Source organism: Parasteatoda tepidariorum, chromosome 12, assembly GCF_982258835.1.
Source record: "Parasteatoda tepidariorum strain Cologne lab strain chromosome 12, Ptep-v5.0, whole genome shotgun sequence".
NCBI lineage: Eukaryota > Metazoa > Arthropoda > Arachnida > Araneae > Theridiidae > Parasteatoda > Parasteatoda tepidariorum.
Window position 1 is genome coordinate 27,234,886 of NC_141766.1, and position 23,600 is coordinate 27,258,485.

The 23,600-nt window shown below is 28.7% G+C and overlaps 1 protein-coding gene across 1 annotated transcript in view; it reads left to right on the forward strand.

Annotated features, from left to right (window-relative positions):
- The window catches only part of LOC107448478 (WD repeat-containing protein 17), a 142,187-nt gene extending 118,920 nt beyond the window's left edge, over nt 1-23,267 (forward strand). Inside the window, exons 15-27 of the mRNA XM_043039824.3 lie at nt 132-251; nt 5,644-5,799; nt 9,361-9,425; nt 9,701-9,922; nt 12,107-12,206; nt 12,465-12,601; nt 13,785-13,896; nt 14,739-14,883; nt 16,571-16,673; nt 17,551-17,652; nt 20,273-20,377; nt 22,252-22,402; nt 22,613-23,267. Of these exons, the coding sequence (XP_042895758.2) occupies nt 132-251; nt 5,644-5,799; nt 9,361-9,425; nt 9,701-9,922; nt 12,107-12,206; nt 12,465-12,601; nt 13,785-13,896; nt 14,739-14,883; nt 16,571-16,673; nt 17,551-17,652; nt 20,273-20,377; nt 22,252-22,402; nt 22,613-22,732 (1,638 nt within the window). The 3' untranslated portion in view covers nt 22,733-23,267. The remainder of the gene's footprint in view (nt 1-131; nt 252-5,643; nt 5,800-9,360; nt 9,426-9,700; nt 9,923-12,106; nt 12,207-12,464; nt 12,602-13,784; nt 13,897-14,738; nt 14,884-16,570; nt 16,674-17,550; nt 17,653-20,272; nt 20,378-22,251; nt 22,403-22,612) is intronic.
- Nucleotides 23,268-23,600: the final 333 nt, after the last annotated feature.

A 23,600-nucleotide genomic window follows, 5' to 3' on the forward strand; every position in this document is an offset into this window, starting at 1 on the left:
GAACTTAAAATTCCGAGGGGAAAAATCATAAATTCCTCTATTGCATTCAGAGTCATTATATTTTTCTATTTGTTATATGGTATATATGTGAATGTTATTTTTAATTATTTAACACTAAATATTTATTAAAGGCATCACCTGAACTATCAAACTTGTGGGATCTTTTGTCCATTGTTGGTGATAAAGAAATTGATTTTAACCATTACAAAACTGGAATTGTTCATCGAAAGCACATTACCAAGTTAGCTATGGTATGTTTTTTCTTCTTTTTTTAAAAAAAAATACAAGGAAACTCCTTTATAACAAGGAAAAACATGTAAATCAAAGAAATTCAATTTTATTATGAGTGTTGTACCTAAATATATTAAAATCATCAAAAAATAAAAATTATAATGCACAAAAATGAATGAGAAAGCTTTTAAAAATGGGTTACTCTTAATATTTGTTACTTACACAGTGGAGAAGAATTTTTGTGCTTTGTTTATTATTCAAGTCAGTATGTTTTTTCACCTGCTGCTTCAGTTACAACACTCGGGGTATAAATGCATTATCACTAGCATCTTAGTAGCAACAGCAACATTGCTTAAAGTGTGGCACCATTTTATTAAAGCCTTATCTACATCTTCTTTCTCTCATTTTTCAAACATTTGTAATATTATTGGCATCTTGCACTTTTTAAAACATTATGTCATATTACTTGATCAGTTGCTACTATCTTCTTTTTTTTTCATCCCAAATCTGTTGCAACTTTCTAGTAGTATTTTTCATTAAAAATATAAGATTATTAAAACTTATTGAAAATAATATATTACTTTATTATAAGTCTTTAGAACAGGATCATTTCATAATATTGGTTGTTTACTTAAACTTATACTAAAGCTGTTTTCTCAATGTTATTTTGTCATTTTTTAATTCTTTTACTTACAAGTAACATATATACAATTCAGTTTTCATTGGTACTTGTTTTATCCTACAGTTTGCAAGCTGCTATTTTAAATTATCTAATTTACATTATGAATATTGAGTGTATTGAAAAGAATCTTATTTGAAGAGATCACATTCCCTAATTTTGATCTTTAAAAACAATTGATATAGAAATGTTGGTTTTAATCCTTTGTTGAATTATTACTGAATCAATTGCTTATAACATTTTTATTTATCATATTTTTCCTAATCATAAAATATTTACTTTTTAAATATATCTTTAAAGTAAAGATTTATATATAATTTTACATGAGTTCCAGCTTTTAGTAAAAAAAGATTTGGAAGGCCTAAGGACCCGTAGTTTTTAAAGTTTTGCTGAATCATTGATTATAAGCTTTCTAAAGTTTCTTTTTATATTTCAGTATCATCAAAACCATAGAGGAATGTACTCATACTTAGTGTAAAGTTTAATATTTTTATCCTGTTAACAGATAGTGCACTATCCTAAATTATTAATTTTTATTCTTCTATGAACGAAATATTACCTTTGCCTATTATCAAAAGAATTGATAAAAAGAAATCAACTCTGAAATTTAAAAGCAGATCAAACATAATTCACAGATAATACCAGCAGTTACATGAAACATGGAAGCTAGAAGTAAAAAATCTATTTAATGGTTAAATGTACAATGTCTTCTCTTAGTCATTTCAATAACTATCCATGATTTCTTATTCGCCCTTTGCTAGAAGACAGATGCCTTTAAAATAAATAGTTATAGTTATTTTCTCTGCATATATATATCGGGTTGAGTAAAAAGTTTTCCGCCAAGGAGAGATACCTCCCTGCCAGGAGCAGCCATTCCCGTGGTAGTTAACCTTTTCTGAAACGGGCTTTTCCATTTTAAAGCTGAAAGTTGGAACTACACAACTGTGTAATTTGTTTGTCAAAACTTTATCATCTTGTGCGCCAAAAAAGTGTTTAAAATGGAGCTATCACATAAGCAGATCAGAACAATTATGTACTATGAGTTCCGAAATAAACTCAGTGTAACTGAATGCCACAAGAAAATGTGTGAAAGTTTAGGTTTCAATACTGTTTCTTATGATACAGTAAAAGTTTGGTTTCGAAAGTTTAATAGTGGGAATTTCAACATTGAATATGAACCACATTCTGACCACCCTATTGAGGTTGATTGTAAGCAATTAAAGCAAATTATTGATCAAGACAGAAATGTTTCAACATGAGCCATTGCGTTAGAGCTTGACGTTTGCCAAAAACAATAGTACAGGGTAACAAAAAATTATAGGGATCATTTTTGAATGTTTTTATTTCCAAAATTTATTACATAAATTCAGCGTTGTTTCTCAATATGTCGACCTCCGGCATAACAGATTTGTCTACACCGCTTCGGCCATGATTTTAAAGCCCGCAAAATGATTTTCTGGGGGATTTTCTTCACCTCTTCTCTAATAGCTCTTTGAAGGCCTCTCAATGTAGAAAATCTTTTCTTATTCAGTTTGTTTTTCAGATGTCCCCATAGGAAATAGTCGCATGGTGAGGCATCAGGACTGTTTGGAATCCATTGTTCTGGTCTCAGGAATTTCACTTGCTGATCTGTTAGGAATTTCTGGGTGACCTTAGATGCATGCGATGGGGCAGAGTCCTGATGGAACACAGCATCACTATTAGAGTATAATCTGCAGCAATCATCCTTAAAAAAGGGTTTAATATCGTCTGTATGGAATACTCAAAATTTATTTTAGGCCCCAGGTTTCACAAACCGAGGTTTGGTCACACCATGGGCGGATATGCCCATACAAACCATTACGCCTTTGACATGAGGCACCGTGGTTGATGGTGTCAAGTCTCGCCTGTTCTGTCCACGGCTAAGATATTGAACATTAGATTTAGCATTGGTATCAGATAGATAGATAGATCCAAGCTTCATCAGTTGTAATGAATTTTCGCCATCTGTCCTTACAGAGAAGCTTGTAGAGAGGCCATAGGCGTTGCCTCCTAATCTGCACCGATCTCTCACTTAAATGATGACATTTAGGTTTTTTATGGCATTTTTTCTTCAACTTTTGTTTTAGTTGATAGCTTACAACTTGCTGACTCCCGTTAAGAGCTTTAGCCATGCTTGTCTGTGTTAGAGGATCTGGTTTTGATGTCATCTTATCAAGCTTCTGCAAATCTGATTTCTTCAATTTGCTTGACCGTCCACTTCTTTTTGGTTTTGCATTATTTTGCATCGATCCAAGTTTTGAATTCTTGATGCGACTGATATGGCTGAGTGAAATCGCAATACCTTTCTTTTTAAAATGGGTTTCTATAATCTTGTGGCTCCATCGAAGTTCTAAAAATGCTTGTACTTGACCAATTAGCTTTTTGTCAAATTTCTTCAAAAGCATTTTTGTGATTTTATGAAATAGTATTGCAATTGAAAGTCAAATAGTAGAGCTTTAGATCAGTATGCTATATATGTAAAAAGGTTTTAAAACTTTAGTGGTAGATAACCACAAAAGTGATCCCTATAATTTTTTGTTACCCTGTAAATGCCTTCAAACGCATAAATCTAACATTTAAGTTTAACTGCTGGGTGCCTCACAAATTAACTGCTGAAGACAGGAGCAAAAAAAAAAAGCGGCCTGCTTGGTTCTGCTCTGAGATCAAAGAAAGGAGAACATTCTGGACAGAATTGTGACCTGTGATGAAAAATGGGTATACTACAACAATACTAGCCGTAAAGGAAGGTGGTCAGCACCGGGGAATCAGCAGGTTCGGTTGCAAGACGAACGCTAACTAACAAGAAGGTCCTTCTCTGTATCTAGTGGGATTGTCATGGAACTATCTACAAGGAGTACCTGAAAAGCGGGCAGGCTATCAACAGTACACTATACAGCAATATGCTCATCAAAGTTAGCGATGCCATTCGCAAAAAAAAGAAAAAACGAGTTCAGAAGGAAGGTGGTTCTCTTTCATCAAGATAACGCCCGGCCACATGTCAGTGCAATGACCGGCTGGACCCTCTACACGCTGGAGTGGAATTTGGTGCAACATCCACCATACAGCCCAGACATGGTGCCTTCGGATTACCATCTGTTTTCACATCTGCAGCTGCATCTTGATGGCACAATCTTCCATTCAAATGACGAGGTCATAAATGAGGTTGATTGCTTTCTGGACTCGCGCACCCCTCAGTTCTTCGCAGAAGGTACTGAAAAGTTGCCAAAACGTTGGCAGACTATTGTTGATTTGAATGGAGATTACTATCCTCATTAGCTTTGCTATGCTTTGTTAAACTATGTTTTTTGCTTGTTTAACAAAAAATGCGCTCTGCGTTTGTGTACCAGAGTCTCTAATTGCCTTCTCTAGTGCTAAATTCAACAGAGGACATGACAAGGAGTCTCCCTGTTTCAGTCTCTTCTAAGTATAGAAAGCATCTGATACTTCTGATTCCGTTTTTACTCTATTAAGTTTCATTCTTATGAGGTTAACTAATTTTTTAGGTATTCCTAACTTTGGCATTGCTTGATGCAATTTCTCTCTATTAATTGATTCTATCAAGAGGTCATTTTCAAGTTGGCAAGTTTTAATTATTCTATGCTATGCTTCTATAAAATTTAATATAGGAAATTATTGTCTTGAAAAGAGTTCAGTTTACTTTTGTTATTGTTCTATTCTAAGTATTCATAAAAATCCTTATTGATTTACATATATATTAGGATATAAAATTTACATTCTGCTGGCTAATATTCTAATTGTTGATAATCTAGAGGTAATATTTTGAAATAAATGCAAAGCATAATATTAAGATATTCTCAGTAAACAAATTATGATGCATAAGGAATTTTAACATATTTTCCAAAAATAAATTTATAGCTTTCAGTGATATGAATTTATTACATATTTACGCTGATGCTTTATCTGTTTAGAAGTAAAATTAATTAGGATGATGCTTAGGGATTTTAAACTCTGAAAACATCAACATAAACACCACAATATGTTAGTAAGAAACTTTGCTGAAACATTTTCCATGCCAGAAAGTTGTTTTAAAGCATAATGAAAAGTTGCCAATAATTTGAGTGTTCTGCTTTTTATGGTGATGTATTTAATTATTATGGTGATTTATTTGGACCTATTCACAAAAATCAAAGCATTTTTTTGTATTTATTAATGTTAATTAACATAATTACTAATTTTTAACACTTGATTCATGAATCACAAAAATTAGTTATCGTAATTTTTATTCTAGCTTGCTTCCAAGAGCATGTTGTCTAGAGAATTAAGTTGTAATGATCTGCGAGTTAATATAACATAATTATCATTCCTTTTTTTACAACAGTTTCTGAGTTCTTTATTGTAGAAATTGTATAAATGCTGAAACTTTTTTTATTATTTATTGCTTCAAATTGTTCATAAGTGACTTTCCAATCTGATATTATTGAAGACTTCATTTATATACTTCATTTACTTACATTTGCTTACTGATATGCTTCATTTACATACATTTTAGTGTGCAAATAGACCTGTGTTGTTTGAACGCTTTTATATATTTTTAAAGGGAAACCAATTACTTTGTAACAAAAATCAATCTTCCTATCAATTATTATTGGATAGGATGGATTAGAATTATTTAACTAAAAAAATATTTGTAACTTAATAAAAATATTTAATGCTTGACTTTTATTGAAATTTATTTATTTTGGAACCCATAGACTTCAGCATTAGAAAAGGAACTAGCAAATGTCTCCTTCTTTGGCTCTGGTGTGAACTCTTGTGGGAAAAATGAAAACATGAAAAAAGCAGCAGAATATCATATATTGACCGGTAATTTGAAGAAATATTGTGACCTTAAGATTCAGTTGGGTGAAGTATGTTCAAATTATCCTTTTTTGAAACAAAATTTAAGTTAAAATTTCATGTAAATTTAAATATTTTATAAGCGTATATAAATTAAGAATATATTCTGCTGTTTTAGCATAAAATTAAGTTCTTTCTTTAATTTTTAAGTAGTATGCATTAGGATTTTCTTTTTTTTTACAATAAAAATTTCACAGAAAATATTATGCCTGCCCCCAAAAAATTTTCCTTTGGTCTGAATAACTTATGTATACAATTTAAGTTCAATCAGACAAATTTAACCCTTACTGACTTTATCCAGAATTTTTTTTACTATGATTATATGATAGATTTAGAAGAATTCAAGTGCTGAGAATTTTAATTAAGCTTAATATTTGTTAAATTACAAACTCATATATATTTATTAATACACTTTCATATTTTTGACAATGCAAAACTTTTGACAAATTGTTTTTGTTATCCATCACCAGTTAATAACCCATTAAGACCCAGCATTAATTTCATACCTTTCTCAACACCGTCATTAACTGCTTTTAATCTAACAGCTTTTCATTTGACATATAAATATATTACTTAACTTTTCCATTTTATAAAAATCATAAATCTATTTGAAGGCAAATGAAAGAATTTCTGCTTTTCGAAAACACAAAATTATCCACTATTTTGTCTAAATACAAAGCGAGATTATACAGCTTAATTTCAAATATAAAATTCATTACAAAAAAAATTGTGAGTCACATTTCACCAATTGCAATGAATAGATCTCTGTTCATACTCCTGACACTCCTGATCTAGAAAAAACACCTTTTTCAATTTCTCTTGTATACGAATATTTTCATCATAAAGGGATGAAGCAGATAACTTTTCTGATAAATTTTTTTACCACTCATAATTAGCTTTCAAATACACTGTGCAAAACTAATTCATAGATGTGAGGGGGAAAATAACATATCTCATTATAGTTTTGTTCCAAAAGGATAAATTCAGTGGAAAGACGCGTATCCGGAATCGGTGGGACTTCTGAAAGTCCGAATATTAGATTTCTCCGTATAATAGACCCCGAGGTAAACAAAGCTTAAATTGATCGAATAAACGATCTGAATCTAAGGAGCAAAAAATAAACATTCTTTTTCGGGCAATAATGTTTTAGTATTAGAATGATATCTAATCAATCAAAAACAAAATATTAGAACAAAAATAATTATTGCTATTATAAAAATAAATATAGAAAACCGAAAAGAAATTTGACAGTTATGAAAATATTAATTGCTCTCTCCACCATTTTGAACTAGAAAGATTCAAGTAAGAAGGGGAAATTCCCCTCATTCATTAAGGTGGGTAGGTGGAGAAGAAAAATTCATTTCCTCCTTACTTGTCATTCAAGTTGAGGGTGGGGAAGTTACAAATTCTTATTTTCTCTCCCATCATTGGCTATCAATCAAGCATAAAGGCGTGGCATGCTGATTGGGTTCTCTTTATTTTTTCTTGTGTGACTGAAAGTGATTTCCCCTCCACTTTAATGTTTGCTGTGTTTACCCTTTTTCACAGTATTTCTTCTTTCCCTAACACTCTTATAAAAAAGTCCCAGGAAATGCCTCTTTTACTAGCCAGCTGCATAGGAAAGAAGGGGGGGAGGGGACTCAGTTGTGCTGTTTTGAAAACAAATCTCCCCCCTTTCCTGCATTCCTGAGGAGGAGCATCACTAAAAGTAAGATCTTGGTAGATCTTCTGTTGATTTATGGGTTCAATGCATAAATCACTAGATGCTGGGAAAGGAAAAAACATGTCAAAAGATCTCTTTTTCTTTCTTTCTTTTTTTTTAGAGGGAGGGGAAGATGAAGAAATGTTTGTTTATTTTTATTGTTAAAAAGTGTCTGGAAAAGGGACGTCTGGATATGGGACATTACACTGTACAATATTTTAGTATCCAATGTTCAAAGCTGTTCTGTTACTGCTCAAAATCTGCACGTTAGATACCTGAGCCATTTTAGAGATTCCTTCAGGACACATATAATTGAAATGATTTCTCTACCTAACATTGCATACATTCTGAAATTATTTTTGCTTTTTTCCTAAGCATAATAAATTCCAGTACTATAAGATTTGCTCTGTCACTGATTTTTAATTTTAATTCCCTGAAGTAGTTAAATAAACAAGGCAACATTTGTCTTCTCAATGGTAATTTTTCCCAGTTATTTCATGACCGATACATCCTATTACAAATAAACACTATTGTGCTGCGTAATTCTTGAGAAAGAATTTCAGAGCCATGGAAATTTATAACTTTAATGAAACCCAGGATAGACTGCTAGTTATAATACCATTCTCATCAAACAGAAACTGCCTCAATTGTCAGTATCAGTACTGCAACAGAAACTACTGCATTGTGACTTCCACTTGATTAAAAATAATCGCAAACCAATAGACAGAAAGACACCTCTGTCAAATCAACAAGGACTAAAGGAGTCTTCTTTTATACGCCTTCCTCTTGAAATTGGCACAGGTTAAGATAGGCTTATCAACCCAAACTAGCAGGAATGCATTTAGAATTTTAAAAGTTTAAAAAAAAAGGGTCACCATTGACCTTAGTATAAATAGTATTAATTTTTCATTGTTCTGAATTTTGTATTTATGTTTATTCCACGAGGCCAAATTAAGATGATATATTTCATTGAACTTTTGTTTCCAAATTGAGGTGTTGACTTTGTATCAAATTACTGTACCTATAAGTTGCCACTTACATTATACATTTAAATATTTCTGATGAATACCTGCATAAATCAATTGCTGCTTAAAATGAATTTTGTTTTTATAAAGATTTAACCCATTTAGGGTTTTCTATATATTTGTAATTACTTTCAGAATAATATGAAAAGTTTTGTTCCAAATCTATAAAAATCACACTATTTTAGAAATAAGCCCTTTATATGCTTACTTTTTTTAAATAAATGGGTATGTCTTTTAATCTCCATTTACATAAGGCCTAACATCAGGCATGTGAGGTTACAAGAAGACTGAAAATCTGATTTTCCACCCCTATTGTCCTAGCCTGCTTTCAAACTAGCATTGTCAGGCATAGACAATTCCAAGTTTGGTAAGAAATTAGGCATATGATGATTGACACTTTGTAAATAAAGGCAAAAAATGACAAAACGCCTCAAAGTAAGATTCTTAACTTCGGAAGTTGTGTACATTTGACTTTTTTTTTCTTCCAAGCTTGTGATTTCAGAAGACTACTTTTTAACAACCCTATTTAGTCCTTGTGTAAGTGTTGTGTTATGCACTCTAAAGATATTTTCCTTTTCTTTTTTTTAGTTTAGATCATCTCTTGATCTATAATTTCTAATGATGCAGTAGTTCTTGTTATTTTCATAAAACTCAACACAACTCAAGAATTGGCTTTAAAATTTAAAAAAATTACACAGTAGTATGAATACAGAATTAACACTAGATAAATAATCAAAATAATTTTCCTTCTTAGCCCTTAAAAAACTTATTTGAAATTTGCCCCCTTTTCATTTTTATGATTGCTCTGTATCATACTTATAATAATAAAAAATTCTCTCATGCAGTGGTTAGAAGCTATTGCACTGGCACCTGGTGTTTCTCTAAGCTACTGGAAGGAAATAACATCTAGGTATGTTTTGTAAATTCTGTTTATTTGTAATAATGTCTAATTTTCTTGATGGTTATTTGCTCTCTTATCTGTTTCTATTAATCCTTTACCATCTAAGTATGAAGTATTTTAGCAAGTTGATACAAAATTTTGAAATAGACAGGTGGAATATTAAGAAAATTAGGCTGGTCAATCACCTTTTTTAAAATATTATTTATCAGTTTTTGATGAAATTACAAATTAGAAGAATTTTGTACTAATATTAAAAGTGTATTCTTTAATGTGTGTTCTTTAAGGTGGCTTAGAGTGATTGAGCCTGAAAATCGTGGTTTAGTTGCACCATTATACATTGCCACAAATCAGTATGAAGATTTGATCAAGTATTATGCTAAGCAGAATTCTTTGGAAAAGGCTCATGTTGTATCTGTTGCATTAGCAGAAAAACTCATGCCTTCATCATTGACTGTATTGGAACAACCTGTTTCAGAGAAAGCAGATGAAACTGTGCACTATGAGAAGTAATAAAATAATTTTATAATTAGTTTGAGCAATCGTGCAATAAAATTCCAAACTTAAAAATCAAATGGTGCTATAATAATTTTGTAAAGAAATGTAAAATTGTTGTATTTAGTTATACAATAGTACTAGAAGTGTTATATGTTAAATCAAATAAGGCTGAAATAAGAAATATTAAATCAAATAAGACTGAGTAAAATGTAAACAATAAATCTAATAACTAATAATTTTGAAAGATTTACATTTTGAAAAAGATCATAATAACATTGTTTGAAATATAGTTAACAGAAAAATAATGAAACAATCATTTCATTTAATTTTGAAAATAATTGAAGATTGATACTAACGTTTTCATGTTGCAATTTTTTAATGTTATACTTGATGCAAATTTAAAAAACAATAGTTTTGTTAATACCCTATATACTGCAGACCAAGAAATAAATAGTACATACAGTTCTACAATTAACAAAACTGTGTAAAAGCTATCTTTGTCACACTCAATTTGATACTATTCCATTCAAGATAATGAAACAAATTCAATAAATTTCATAATATCTTATTTTTTTATTTGTTTGTGAATTCCTTTCTTGTAACTTTTCAAATCTTTTAAAACTAGTTTTTCTTTTTTTATTTCTTATTTATGTGCTACATAATTTTAAATGTATAAATGAAAAACAAGAATACTATTTTTTCTATGTGAAAAATATTATCAGATGAAATCTTTCATTTAAAAATATCATTCATATTTAATACTACATATTTCAAAATACATCTTTTAAAATTTTCACAAGACATTTATGATAATTTCTCTTTTAATAATAATAATATCTGTCAAAACGTTTTAAACATAGATATATATGTATGTTAACGTTTTATAATATAATAACGTTTTATAAATATAAAAACTTCTGCACCTGTGAAATAATATCTCTACAAATTACTTTCCTTTTTTTATGCATCTAAAGGGAAAAGAGTTCTTTACTGTTTAAAAAAAATTCACTCTACATTACAGTCTTGAAAACTTCATGATTTTTTGTTTGTATAAGATTTATGAATAATCAGGCATCACTTTTTCTCTTTTAACATGTTGACTGCTTGACACGTTTAAAATTTTCGCAAGACATTAATGATAATTTCTCTTATAATATCTGTCAAAACGTTTTAAACATAGATATATATGTATGTTAACGTTTTATAATATAATAGCGTTTTATAAATATAAAAACTTCTGCACCTGTGAAATAATATCTCTACAAATTACTTTCCTTTTTTTGTACATCTAAAAGGAAAAGAGTTCTTTACTGTTTAAAAAAAAATTCACTCTACATTACAGTCTTGAAAACTTCATGATTTTTTGTTTGTATAAGATTTATGAATAATCAGGCATCACTTTTTCTCTTTTAACACGTTGACTGCCACGTCACCCATATTCGGGTGACAGCAAGGTTTCTGATCAAGCCACGTCACCCGTATTGGGGTGGCGCTTATTTGACTACTTGAGAAGGATATTCATATGTATTTGAAAAGATATTTCATAGTAAGTAACAAAACTATTGAATTGTTATAAAAGTAATACAAAATTGATTTATTAAGAAAATTATTGTGAGCCTTGTAAAAGTTTTCTTGTCTACTGCTATTTAACTCACTAAGAAATAAGTTTTCCATTTTTTTTCTTTCAAAATTTCAAAGAATTAGGGTAATGATTTTAATTTATACTCTTTACTCAGCAAGGATTCAAACTGATTGTGTAAAGTGGTGAGATGGGATACAAATGTGGACACAAATAAATAAACTTGATACTGTCGAAACAAACGGAGCTATATACTATTCTTGTGACCACCCGAGGCTCGCATTATTAAAATATCGGTGGGAATACTTAGCAGAATAAGTTTCATACAGCGGTACTCGTGGCCTGAAGGAGATTTCACTGTAAACGTGTGCGGCAATCAACATGTTAATAATTCAATAAATGTAATGAAGTTTAATATAAACTAACACTCTTGTGCGCCTAATGTTTAAAAATATGACATTTGTAACATTAGTTTCTGAGACAAATAAAGTATTTAAGTAGTGTAACTCATAAATATTTATTATTAAGCATCAATTTAATGATATGTAATTGAATTTAACATTTTTTAAAGTTATGTATCTTCAGCATTCTCAGTGAAATCTTTTATTCATTTCAGTCTTGTATCTTCAAACATTAAACTTTTAGCTGAAAGGTGTATGTTATTTGGATCTCCTTTGAAAGCAGCTTGCTGGTATATTTCTAATGATGATATACAGGTATGTCAGTTTATACTTATATAGTCAATTTATGCTTATTAGTAATTTCTTACATGAAAGTTGCCTTTTACATAAAACCATCATATGTTTTGGTGTAACTCCAAAGCATAAGATTTGCTTTTAGGGTGTCTTAAAGCTTGTTGCTACAAAATAAATTAGTTAAGATTTCTCTCTTTATTGATTATGCAATCTTCCAGATTTTGATCGGATGTCCAATCCTTTCAAATGTTCAAGATTTTTCTTATTTAATATTTTTAGAATGGTCTGTATTGTCTTCTTAGAGGAAATGAGTTAGAGCTTATCGTAAGTTTATGCCACTCTCTGCAACTAAAAAACTCCTCATGCAAAATGGCTGCAACATACCTTGCTTGGCGTTGTGTTCGAAATCATGAATGGTTAGTTAAAAAGTTTAACTTTTTATAAATATATGACTTTCAATGTTCTATTTTGTGAAAAACATAATGAATTCAATCTGGTTGCTTTAAGAAGCATTATCTTCTTTACTTAGCCCTATTCTTTAATGTTGACTTACTTCGACAAATTAGCATGAAAACTTCCTGACAAACACAGTTTTTCCCTTTTTAAATAAGACAGGGAGGGGACCAGTTTACTGTGTGAGAAAATAAACAAGCTTTTATGTGAAATGATTTATAATTCAAAAATTAATGCTGAGGTGCTTAATTAAAAATTGCAAATAAATAAATGTACTACACGTTAATTTTAATAGATTACATTACGTGCTAAGTTAATAACGTATACTTAATTTAGATATTTTGTTATGTTTTAACAGGATTGTTAGATTTATTTGTTTGTGCTCACTCTGTAAGTTCAGAGAGCTTTATTTTCTGAAAGATATTTTATTTGTGAATTAATGAATTTCATTGCCCTTAGTTCTGTTCTCATTCAATGTATTTATTTATAAGAAAATGAGATTACCTAAATGATATGATCTAATGTACGCAAAGTAATTGTTAGCATGGCTATTATACATTTATATCTTTGCAAATGCTTTTATAAAAATCTTCTATGCATTATCTCTCAATTGAATGCAAAGTTGGCACAAGAGCCCGAATTGAAACTAATTACTGATGCTGTAACAATTGTTAATAATAGTAGGAACTCATGTCAAAGGGATTAAACAGCAATATAAATTAAGTCTTGCGCAAAAAGAAATTTTCAAAAAAAAATTGAAAAAATCACTAAGACACCATGGATTATAAGATCTGAATTTACTTTCTGAAGGATCACCTTGGGACATATTTCCGAGATACATTATTGGCTGCTTAAAATTATAAAAACTTTCTATTTAATATGTATTAGAATTTCTAACAAATTTATTCAAAATTAAATTATTATTGCACTTGGAGGAATTGTATTTCTTAAGTCAAGTAGGAAATACTCAATATATCTTTAGTTATTGAACATCTTTTAATAAAAATGTTCATTAGTTATCCTGTAGTTCATTTTAGCATTTTAAATTGTATTCACAAAAACTCCTTATTGTTTAGGACTGTTTTTGTAAATTTTATTCTCATTCACAATGTTTGATTGCTGGTTATATAATTTAAAATATTTTAGGGATCTTGCTGTTGATGTTCTTAATCTTTGTCCAGATATGGAAGAAGAAAAAATCCGCATATGCATTAACAGTGGTTTATCAATTACAGAAAGAAATGATCTGCATCAGAAGGTTAAATTTTTTGAACTATCATCTTATATTGTGTATCTATTTTTAAATTTTAAAAAAAAAAACTATCTTTACCTATTTTTAATTCTTTGTTCTAAGTTAATTTTATCTATAGCATTGTAACTCTTCTATAATCCTTAAAGACTACCAATAGGATTTCTTTTAAATCAGTAATATTAATTTAGAGATAAAGTGTTCATGCAAATAATAATTTTAGCATTGCTGATATTTTCATTGGTATTTTCATATTGATGTGTGTATATTTAAAAAGTTGCTTATGTTACAAGTTAGTTTAGAGAATTTCAAGCTCACAAATCTTTTATTAAGCCTTTTTTTGTTAATCATAATAATTTAATTTCTTTTAATATCATTTCCTAAATTATGTACTATAGTTGTTTCTATTTTTAAATTATTTACAAAATATCTCGTTTATCTTTTGAGATTGGTGGGAAAAATTTAAATTATAGATTTTTATCTCTTAAACATTAATATAACAGTGAATCATGCACAGCCTGAGTCATTACCATAGCTGGAACATACATTTTTTGGCTACTTGTTTAATGAGATAATAACTGCATAACTTGGATCAGTGCAAAAGATGCTTCATAAATTAACCAAATGATAATTGTTATTTTTCTCTATTCTGGTATTTTTTTATTCAGTTAACACAAGATTTGTTTTACTCTAAATGTAAAACTATTCCACCGACTAAGAATAATTTAGAAATAATAGTTATGTTTCTTTTGACCTATGATCACATTTCTTATCAGATTCAAATATTAAACTTTGTCTTTTCTCTTTAACTTATTTATAATTTTATTTTAAAGTACAAATATTCATTTTAGGTGGGTTTACCATTAGTTGAGGAAAGTGAGAAAAAAGCTGAAGAAGCAAAATGTGAGAAAAAATCAATCCTGAAAATAGTTCAGTTTTATCTCCTTTCAAATGAGCAGAAGAAAGGTCTTGATATTGGATTACAATATATTAAAGGTGAAATAAGTTTTTGTTACATGTAAATTATTTTTCATAAATTGTGTTACTATTCTTTTAGATTTGTTATTGTATTACTGATCAATTGCTACGGAGTTTAAACACTGTTGGATTCCATGCCTAGGTCTTTTTTTCTTTCGATTAACCTTGATAAATTATTTTTTTTTCTTTAATTCATAGGAAACTAGTTCTATACATTTCTGTTCATATCCAATAAAAATATTTGTAAAATTATATGTTATAGTAAACTAAAAAGCTGAGCTATTACCTATAGTTAGACAATATTGACACACGCTGTGCGCGGATGCATAGGTTGTGTTTCTTGAATTTTGCAGATATTTTTTTAACATTTGTTGTAATATTTAAAAAAGTATTTGTGCACGCAAAAAAAAAGTTTGTTGTGGGAGGGGGGAAGAAAATAAGAAGCAGAGTTGATGTAATCATGATATATGCAAGGTAGAAGAAAGTCAATGTTTAGTTGCATGCATGTTGCTCCCAAAGAGAAAGATAACTGCCACTTTAGGCGAAAGATTAGAGATCCATCGTAAACGGGCGAACCTACAATCAGCTAGTCTTTTTGCAACTTGACTCGGTGCGACTATTGCTTTACGATGAATATAAACAGTTACGGGGACAGTAGGAAATCTTTTAATATAATTTCGTTTCAAGCAAAATTACTAATATTACTTAATATGATAATTACTTTACATGAATACAATTCTTAAATTTCATATTTATGTATAACTATTAATATTAATCTTTCACTAATGTTCTTAATGTCAATGTGCATGTATATATGTATTTTTTGTCAAAAATAAATAAAAATAATAAATAGTTTTTGTATATTTATTAAAATTATTCTTTTATCAAAAAATATGAGCCTGCAGATACATTTGGATTGTGTGTGCAAATACTTTATGTTTTTATCTTACTTTGCTACTTCCAGTGGATCTTCTCACGTGTCAATGTCACTGATAATAATGGACTGATAATTCCCCTTGTCCATCATTATTATGATCAGAAGTATACAAGGAGTATCCTATAGTTTAGGAAGACAGATCTGTTCTAACAGCTACGTCTTTACTCTTCAGTGACCATTTAAAACGTGAATCTGACAAAAAGGCTTTCTCGGAGTATGTCCTTATGCTTGGGTGTTTTGCATTAGTAACTCTAATGCTTGTTTTTGGGTACATAGTCTCATAGATCAAGTCATGGTGATAGATATTTAAAAAGTGGCAACAGAAAAGAGTTATTTCTTTTCCTCTATCAAACTAACATAATGTTCTTTACATTATTTAATGAAAGATTAAGGTCTTCAGTTTTGCTAATATCCTTTTCCTCTTGTCTTTTACTATTTTTCAAAATTCTTTTTATTCCTGAGACTCTCGTCTCTTATTCAAGTTTAAACTGAAATATATTTTATTATACATTATAATAGATTTATTACTTCCATCTAAATCACTGTGTTCAAATGTTCAGAAATATTTCAATATATTTTTGAGAGAAACAATGTGTTTGATGTATTTTTGTATGAACTATTTTATTAAATTTGTTTTACTAAAGCTTGTTGACATTTTCATTTCTATTTTCATATATAATAACACTTTTTTACTCATAAGTCCCTTTTTTACTATTTTTATTCCTATGCTTAATTTATTTATGAATAAAATACAATTTATTATTTTAGAAAAGTTGGAAGAATCCAGTTGGAATCTTGAATTACTTTGGCAACTCATTAGAACAATGAGTTGTGTTAGCAGTCACTTGTTGCAGGATATATCATTTGATAGGTAAATGATACTTTTGAACTTTGACTCAATTTATAGATAGTTGTTAAAAGGTTATTTTTGCCAATTATATGTGATTATGAAAGTATAAAACAAAGTGTAACAAATGTATAGTGTAGAAAGTAAATGTATAGAAAGTAGCAAAATGTATAGTTTTAAATGAGAAATAAATCTTGTTTTCAATTGAATTAGGAAGCCTGCAACAATTTATAAACAATTACTGTTAATAATTCGCAAAATGATAACCTCTCTTTGTGACAAAGTAATTTTTTTAATTCCTATAATATGTCATTTTTGAAGTAAGTAAGTGCAATTGTGCCCTGCTGTTTGAAAGGCACATCTGTTACTTAAATGCAACTGGCCTAACACTCCAGATTATCTAACACAAACCAATTGTTAGCAGAGATAAAGGGTGTTCAAAACTTTAATGACTGGATTCCATGATCATTGATTTTAAAACAATTTTAGTAACTAGTAAGACCTGGTAGCAAAAAGAACAAAATGGAGAAATGTTCTCGAAAAGGCCAAAGCCCAGCCTGGGCTCTTGTGCCAATGATGATAATATGTCATTGAAATACATTAAATTTTGGAAATAAAAAAAGGAACTTTGTCTTTCTCAAAAATAATAAAAATTGTAAGTTATCTGATCAACATAAACAAAATATTGTCCAGATAAAATTTTTGTGGAAATAAGCAATCCTAGCATTGATATTATATTAAAAAAGTTTTCAGATCAACTTTATTATTTTTTATATGATAACTATATATAATAACTCTAGCTAATATATAATTGTAAATTTTATGAGAATAAAATGTTCTATTTTTATGATTATTATGAATATACTATTATTTTGTTTTGTAAATCTATGTATTTTTCTAGACACCGCTTTGAACTTCAAGTTTTCAGCTCTTATATTGGTGCCTTAATTGCTATTCGACAAAACTTCTATCCCATTGTTGTTCCTCTATTTGCAACCGCTTTGTAAGTTATCTCTCTAATATAAAGTTGCAAGATAATTATAAGTACAGTGCACCAAACAAATGGGCTACCCTGAATAACTTTTGATCTAATTATCGGATTTTCATATTCTAGGACTTTATTTTAATGGCTCAAGGTGGTAACTTCAGATATGCTAATTAATAAGTGCAGATGATATTTTGAATTACGAATTCAAGCACAAAAACGTACTTTCTCAAAATAAACATACCTTTTTGACGGATTTGGATTTTAGACCCCCAAGGTTTCTGCAATCTAGTACCCATATATTTTGGGGGTCAGAAATCTGAATCCTTCAATAAAAGGTAGAGAAAGTATGTTTTTGTGTCTGATTTTGTAACTTGAAATATCGTCTGCACTGATTAATTAACATATTTGAGGTCACCCCCTCGAGCCATAAAGACTAAGTCCCAAAACATGAAAATCCTATCATCAGATCAAAAATTATTCAGGGTGGTCATTTTTTTTGTGTGTGTGCACTGTACATCATACTTGGTCATTACTTCTAAGTTGACTTTCAATAAACTACTAACTATTCTTCTTTACCGTAAGAATAAATGGAATCATTTGTTTTAAAAAAATAGAATTCAATGGAAATATCACTTTTCGAACTTTTTTATTTTGATTCTCTTATATTTCTCTTTATTGAAGTATAACAAGCAAATGACTATTCTTCTTTACACTGATAATAAGTGTGATCATTTGTATAAGAAAATAGAATTCATATTGCTAAAAGCATTTTTCTACTTTTAACATGTAGATATTAATGTACATTTAGTTATGCACCATTAACTTTTTTTATGATTCAAATCTTTCTGACTTTTATATTTGTAAGAAAAGAGATTCATGTTTTAAAGAAAGTTTTCATGTACTTTTGAGCAGGGGAATTGCTCGCCATTATCAACAGTAAGTGTAGACATGGAAATATTGCACACTAACTTGAGGAGATTTTGCAGGTTCATTTATTAATAATCTGAAAGTACAAAAGCATTTGACAAAAATGAAACAATACACATGCTCAGCTTTACAAAACATTAAAGTTATGCAAGTTACGTCAAAGACAGAGCTATTAACTACTACACTTTTTAATAAATATTTTACTGGCTGGTAGATAATTAAAAAATAAAGCTTTCAGTTTCTTTGTTAATTTTGCCAACATTTTGAAACTGAGACTAAGGAATCTTTTATTTGAACTTTTGAATTTTTCGCATGTAGTACACGGAAAATAACTTAAAATCAAATTTACTAAACAAGGAATCATACATTTAAATCTAAACTTTGCTACCACAAAAACAATTTCCCCCAAAAAGCATAGAAAGTTGACAGTCCTATATAAAAAATTAAAAAAATTCATGACTTTGAATTATGAGAAGCACATTAATAGTAGACAATGAGTAGCAAATAGCTGTAAATATAAGTGGAGTATTTATAGTACTTGCATAAAAATTTATATATTTATACCACTAAACCTTAAATGAAATAAACTGTTGAAAATTTACTTTAAACTTTAAAAAAATTACAAATTACTGTCTAACAGAAACCCTAATGTTGCAGTTGATAGCTGTACAATCTAGCAATATGCCTCACAGTTACCACAAAAAATAAATAAACCATCCCTGTTATAAACAAGGCATGATTTGTTTACTAACATCAGTTTTACAGTACATTTAAGGCTATCAATTCATGAAATTGTTATAAGGTATATAATAAGATATTCTAAAATTATTTCAATCCATTTATAATTAAAGAACTTAAAAAGATGGAAAAAAATATTACATGAAAGTAAAAAGATTAAAGTCATGTTAAGTGCATCTTAAAAAACTCTGACATTTAGAGGTCTAAGATCATAAAGTATTGAGCAACAATTCAATCTACAATGCATCTAAATAATGCCGTTCTAATAAGCAAAGTTGTTTTTGCAAGCAGCTCCTTGATAATTTCCGTGCGTTCAAAGTCAAATATTTAAAATATCTCATTACATGCTGTTTAACTAAGGTTTTTGATTATGAAACCTTTTGTAAGTCTTATTTAAACCCATATGTTAACGAAAATTACTGGAAAATTCTTCTTGAATAAGAATATAATTAAGTTATGTTAGAATAATAGTAATGAAACTAGAAAATCATCTTGAATGAAATCTTAATTAGATTTCACTTGATTAAGCTTTATTTATTACTGAACTTTGCTAAACAAGATTAAGAATAAAAGTCAAAACATTGTTACTATGTGCTAAATATTTAGTAATCTATTTGTGCAAATGAAGATGGCTTCAATAAAATTGTCCGATATTTAACTCATGAAAAGGAGGCAAAGGATTCTTTAACATAATAGCTAAATAAAACTAAATATGAGAAAAAACAATTAGGACTAGATTCAAATTCATAATGGAAACTAGTGGAAGTATATTCGGCTCATAAAAGTTGATGCAGTTCATTTTATCCAAAAAGCAATGTATATTTTCAAAAAGAATATTTTAAGATTACCCTCATGTTTTGAAAACAAATTTCATATCACAATTTTTTAAATTTTAATTTACTACCAAAGAAAATATTTTTGATTTCATTTGCTTTCTATCACTCTTTATATTTATATAAATTTATTTCAGGGCTCTAATGAAAAGAGTACATAATGCTAATTTGCCTTTGACAGAAGACATGGTAGCATCTGAAATGCATTCTTGGATTTCGTCAAGAAGTTCTACTGGAAAAAGGTTTAACTTTTTTATAATATTTATAAATTATTACATGATTACTTATGAAGAGTTTAAAACTTGGAGGTACAATTAACTTAGCTATTTAAAAAATGTGTAAATGAACTAGCTTTATGTAAAATAAAATAGTTTCCTGACTCATATTTACACGTTATCAAAAAATATGTCTATAAATTGTTTAAAAAAATTATGGCTATTAAATTGTTTATTTTTATTTTTTCTCTCTGAATTTATAAACACCTCTGGGATTATTCTCAGGGAAATGCATCCATCTCAGGAAATTTTTTAGTAATGAAAATTAATGATAACACACACTGTTTTAACACAATTATATTCAAATATTCATCAATCATTAACACATTTAAAAACTTATACGGCAGTACCATTCTAATTAGTTTTGTTCTTCCCTTGCTCTATAAGGTTTCTCTTGCTTTTGAATTACAATTGGAACTCTGATTTTTATTAATTTATTAGGTGAATATTCATTCTTTGTATGGGGGTGAATTAAAATAATCAATTAATCAGTACTGAGCAACACTACGAAATCATGCTCAAAACTGAAAGGCATATACCTACACAATTGAAGAGCTCAGTGGACGAACCAGGAAAGTAACATTTGTATGGGTAATTATGAATTTCATTTTAGAATTCTGAGAAATTGACTTCGTCCCAAAATATACCATCCTATTTTGATGTAGCCATTTTAAGTGCCTCATCAGATGAAGACTTTCCTCACTTAATATTATAATATTTTCTTGTCATAAATACTATTTGATTAAAGGATTCTAATCAGTGTTGGCATGATTTAAATCACTTGATTTAAACCATGATTAATATTGCAATTCAAATATTTTGATTTTTTTAAAAAAGCAATTGATTTAAATCAATTGTGATTTGTTTTAAGAATCCTTAAACCAACTGTTTTTTTTAAATTATTAATTTCAATTTAAATTATTTTTTGTACAATATCATTAATAAATGAAGCAGTCAATGTTAAAAGGGAAAAGTTAAATTTTTATGAAAATACGTTTTTGTTGGTTTTGGAATTTATACAGGTAAACCCAATGTTTAGTGTTGTAACAGGACATGTATCATGACTACAAGTAGTTTTTGTTCATATTTAAAAAGGAATGTGTGTGGCACGTACCCTGTTTCTACAATGACTTGATATAACTATAGCAACAACATATCATGGAGAATTGAATAATCAAGAATCAATTACAATAATCGCTTACAATAATAATTATTGTAATCAGTGCTAGAATGAGACTTATCAATATTATGTTTTCGTAATTGTGATAAAGTGAAGCCTACTAACTGTGATATTATTATTTAACACTTAACTGCACACGCTTAATATTTGAACACAAGTACATGTGTGGCATATTTTTTATCAGAAAAATAAATTGATGCAGATCGACAGTTTTCCAGCAGTAACCAATTTATCAATACCACTGAAATAATATGACGGACGGAACATGTCAAGAACTCCTCAATGGTTAATCTTCTGATTACTTTTATTCTTTCCTCTCTTTATAATGCAAGCCATTTTTAAATTTAAGTTGAAATTATAATTTTTATTGATTTATTTTGTTTAATATCACAAACCAACATTGATATCAGATTTGTTTTAATACCTTAGTTTTAAAATTTATTGAATAATGTCACGTTTGTAGATTAATGTTTCACTTTATTTACACCTATGATATAGTTTTAATCAACATTCTTAAGCAACTGTTATCCGCTTCCGAATGATGTTTAAGCATGCTAACTCCTGTTTTTCTGTTACATATGTATATATTTAAGCATTATATATGTATTTATATATATATATTTATGCATTATTTTTTACACTTTTTGATTATTTTTTATAGTTTAGAGAAGGAAGATAGTTATAAAGATATGATGAATAAAGTCTTAGCTGACCCTCCATTTGGTGATATTGGAGTGACAATTATAAGTGGATCTAATCTTCCTCGTCATTCTGACCATCATAGATGTTTTTTGCGAGGCACCGCAATTCAGGTGGGGAAAAAAAAATTTCATTTCCATTTCAAAATTTACTAACAGTATACTTTTATCGGGATTAAAATCCAGGAAATTGTCATAATTAAATATTTGCTTATCAAATAATTTTGAGATCATATTTTCCACATATGAATAGTCAGGAGTGTGCTTTAGCTTCAACTACTAGTGTAACACAATTACTTAAAATGTACTATATTTCTCTTCTAGGGACCTGTATACTTTCTGGATGATTGCAAATCTGCTGTGTCTATAAATGATGCTCTCATGTGGGCTAAAGTTAACTTTTTTTCTCCTCTGAAAACTGGCTTATTAATTAATCCATTTTAATGAATGTTTTGCAGTTTATAAAGTTATTTGTTGTGATAGTATTTAATGTGTGACAAATCTATTATCAAAACACATATTTGTTCCTAAGCATAAGAATATTTTATGATAGCATAAATACTTGCGACAAATTTGTTATTATAAATTTGATTTAAAAATATATATGCATATTTAAGTATTCAAAGAAATATTTGCTGTTATTCAATTACGGATTTCCTTAATTAATAAATGTTACTATTATTTTGTTGATATTTTAGAAATAAATTTATTCTTCTTATTTTTGATGTGTGTTATGTGTGCTAGTATTTAATATGTGTCAAATCTGATCAAAACACATATTTGTTCCTAAGCATAAAAATATTTTATGATAGTATAAATACTTGTGACAAATTTGTTAATATAAATTTGATTTAAAAATATCTGTGCATATTTAAGTATTCAAAGAAATATTTGCTGTTATTCAATTACAGATTTCTTTTATTAATAAATTTTACTATTATTTTGTTGATATTTTAAAAATAAATTTATTCTTCCTATTTTTGATTGTGTGTTCTATGTTCATTAAATCCATTGGTTTATTGCATTTTTCTTGCTTCTTCAAAACACTATCAGTTTTTAAGGTTATCAAGCCTCTGACTTATCTATACTCTAAAATATTTGTTTCCATTATTTTGAAGAGTATTAATTTTTTTCACGAGATATTACTAAATATGTGATCTAATAATGTGAACTAATATTTATTTTTAAATCCCTATTCAGTGTGTTAAAAAGTAAATACAATGTCAATAGTTGAATTTTAATAATGGTATTTTATTTTCATAACATTTTAAGCAGAACTTCAGCACTAGAAAGACGGATGGGACCAATTTGG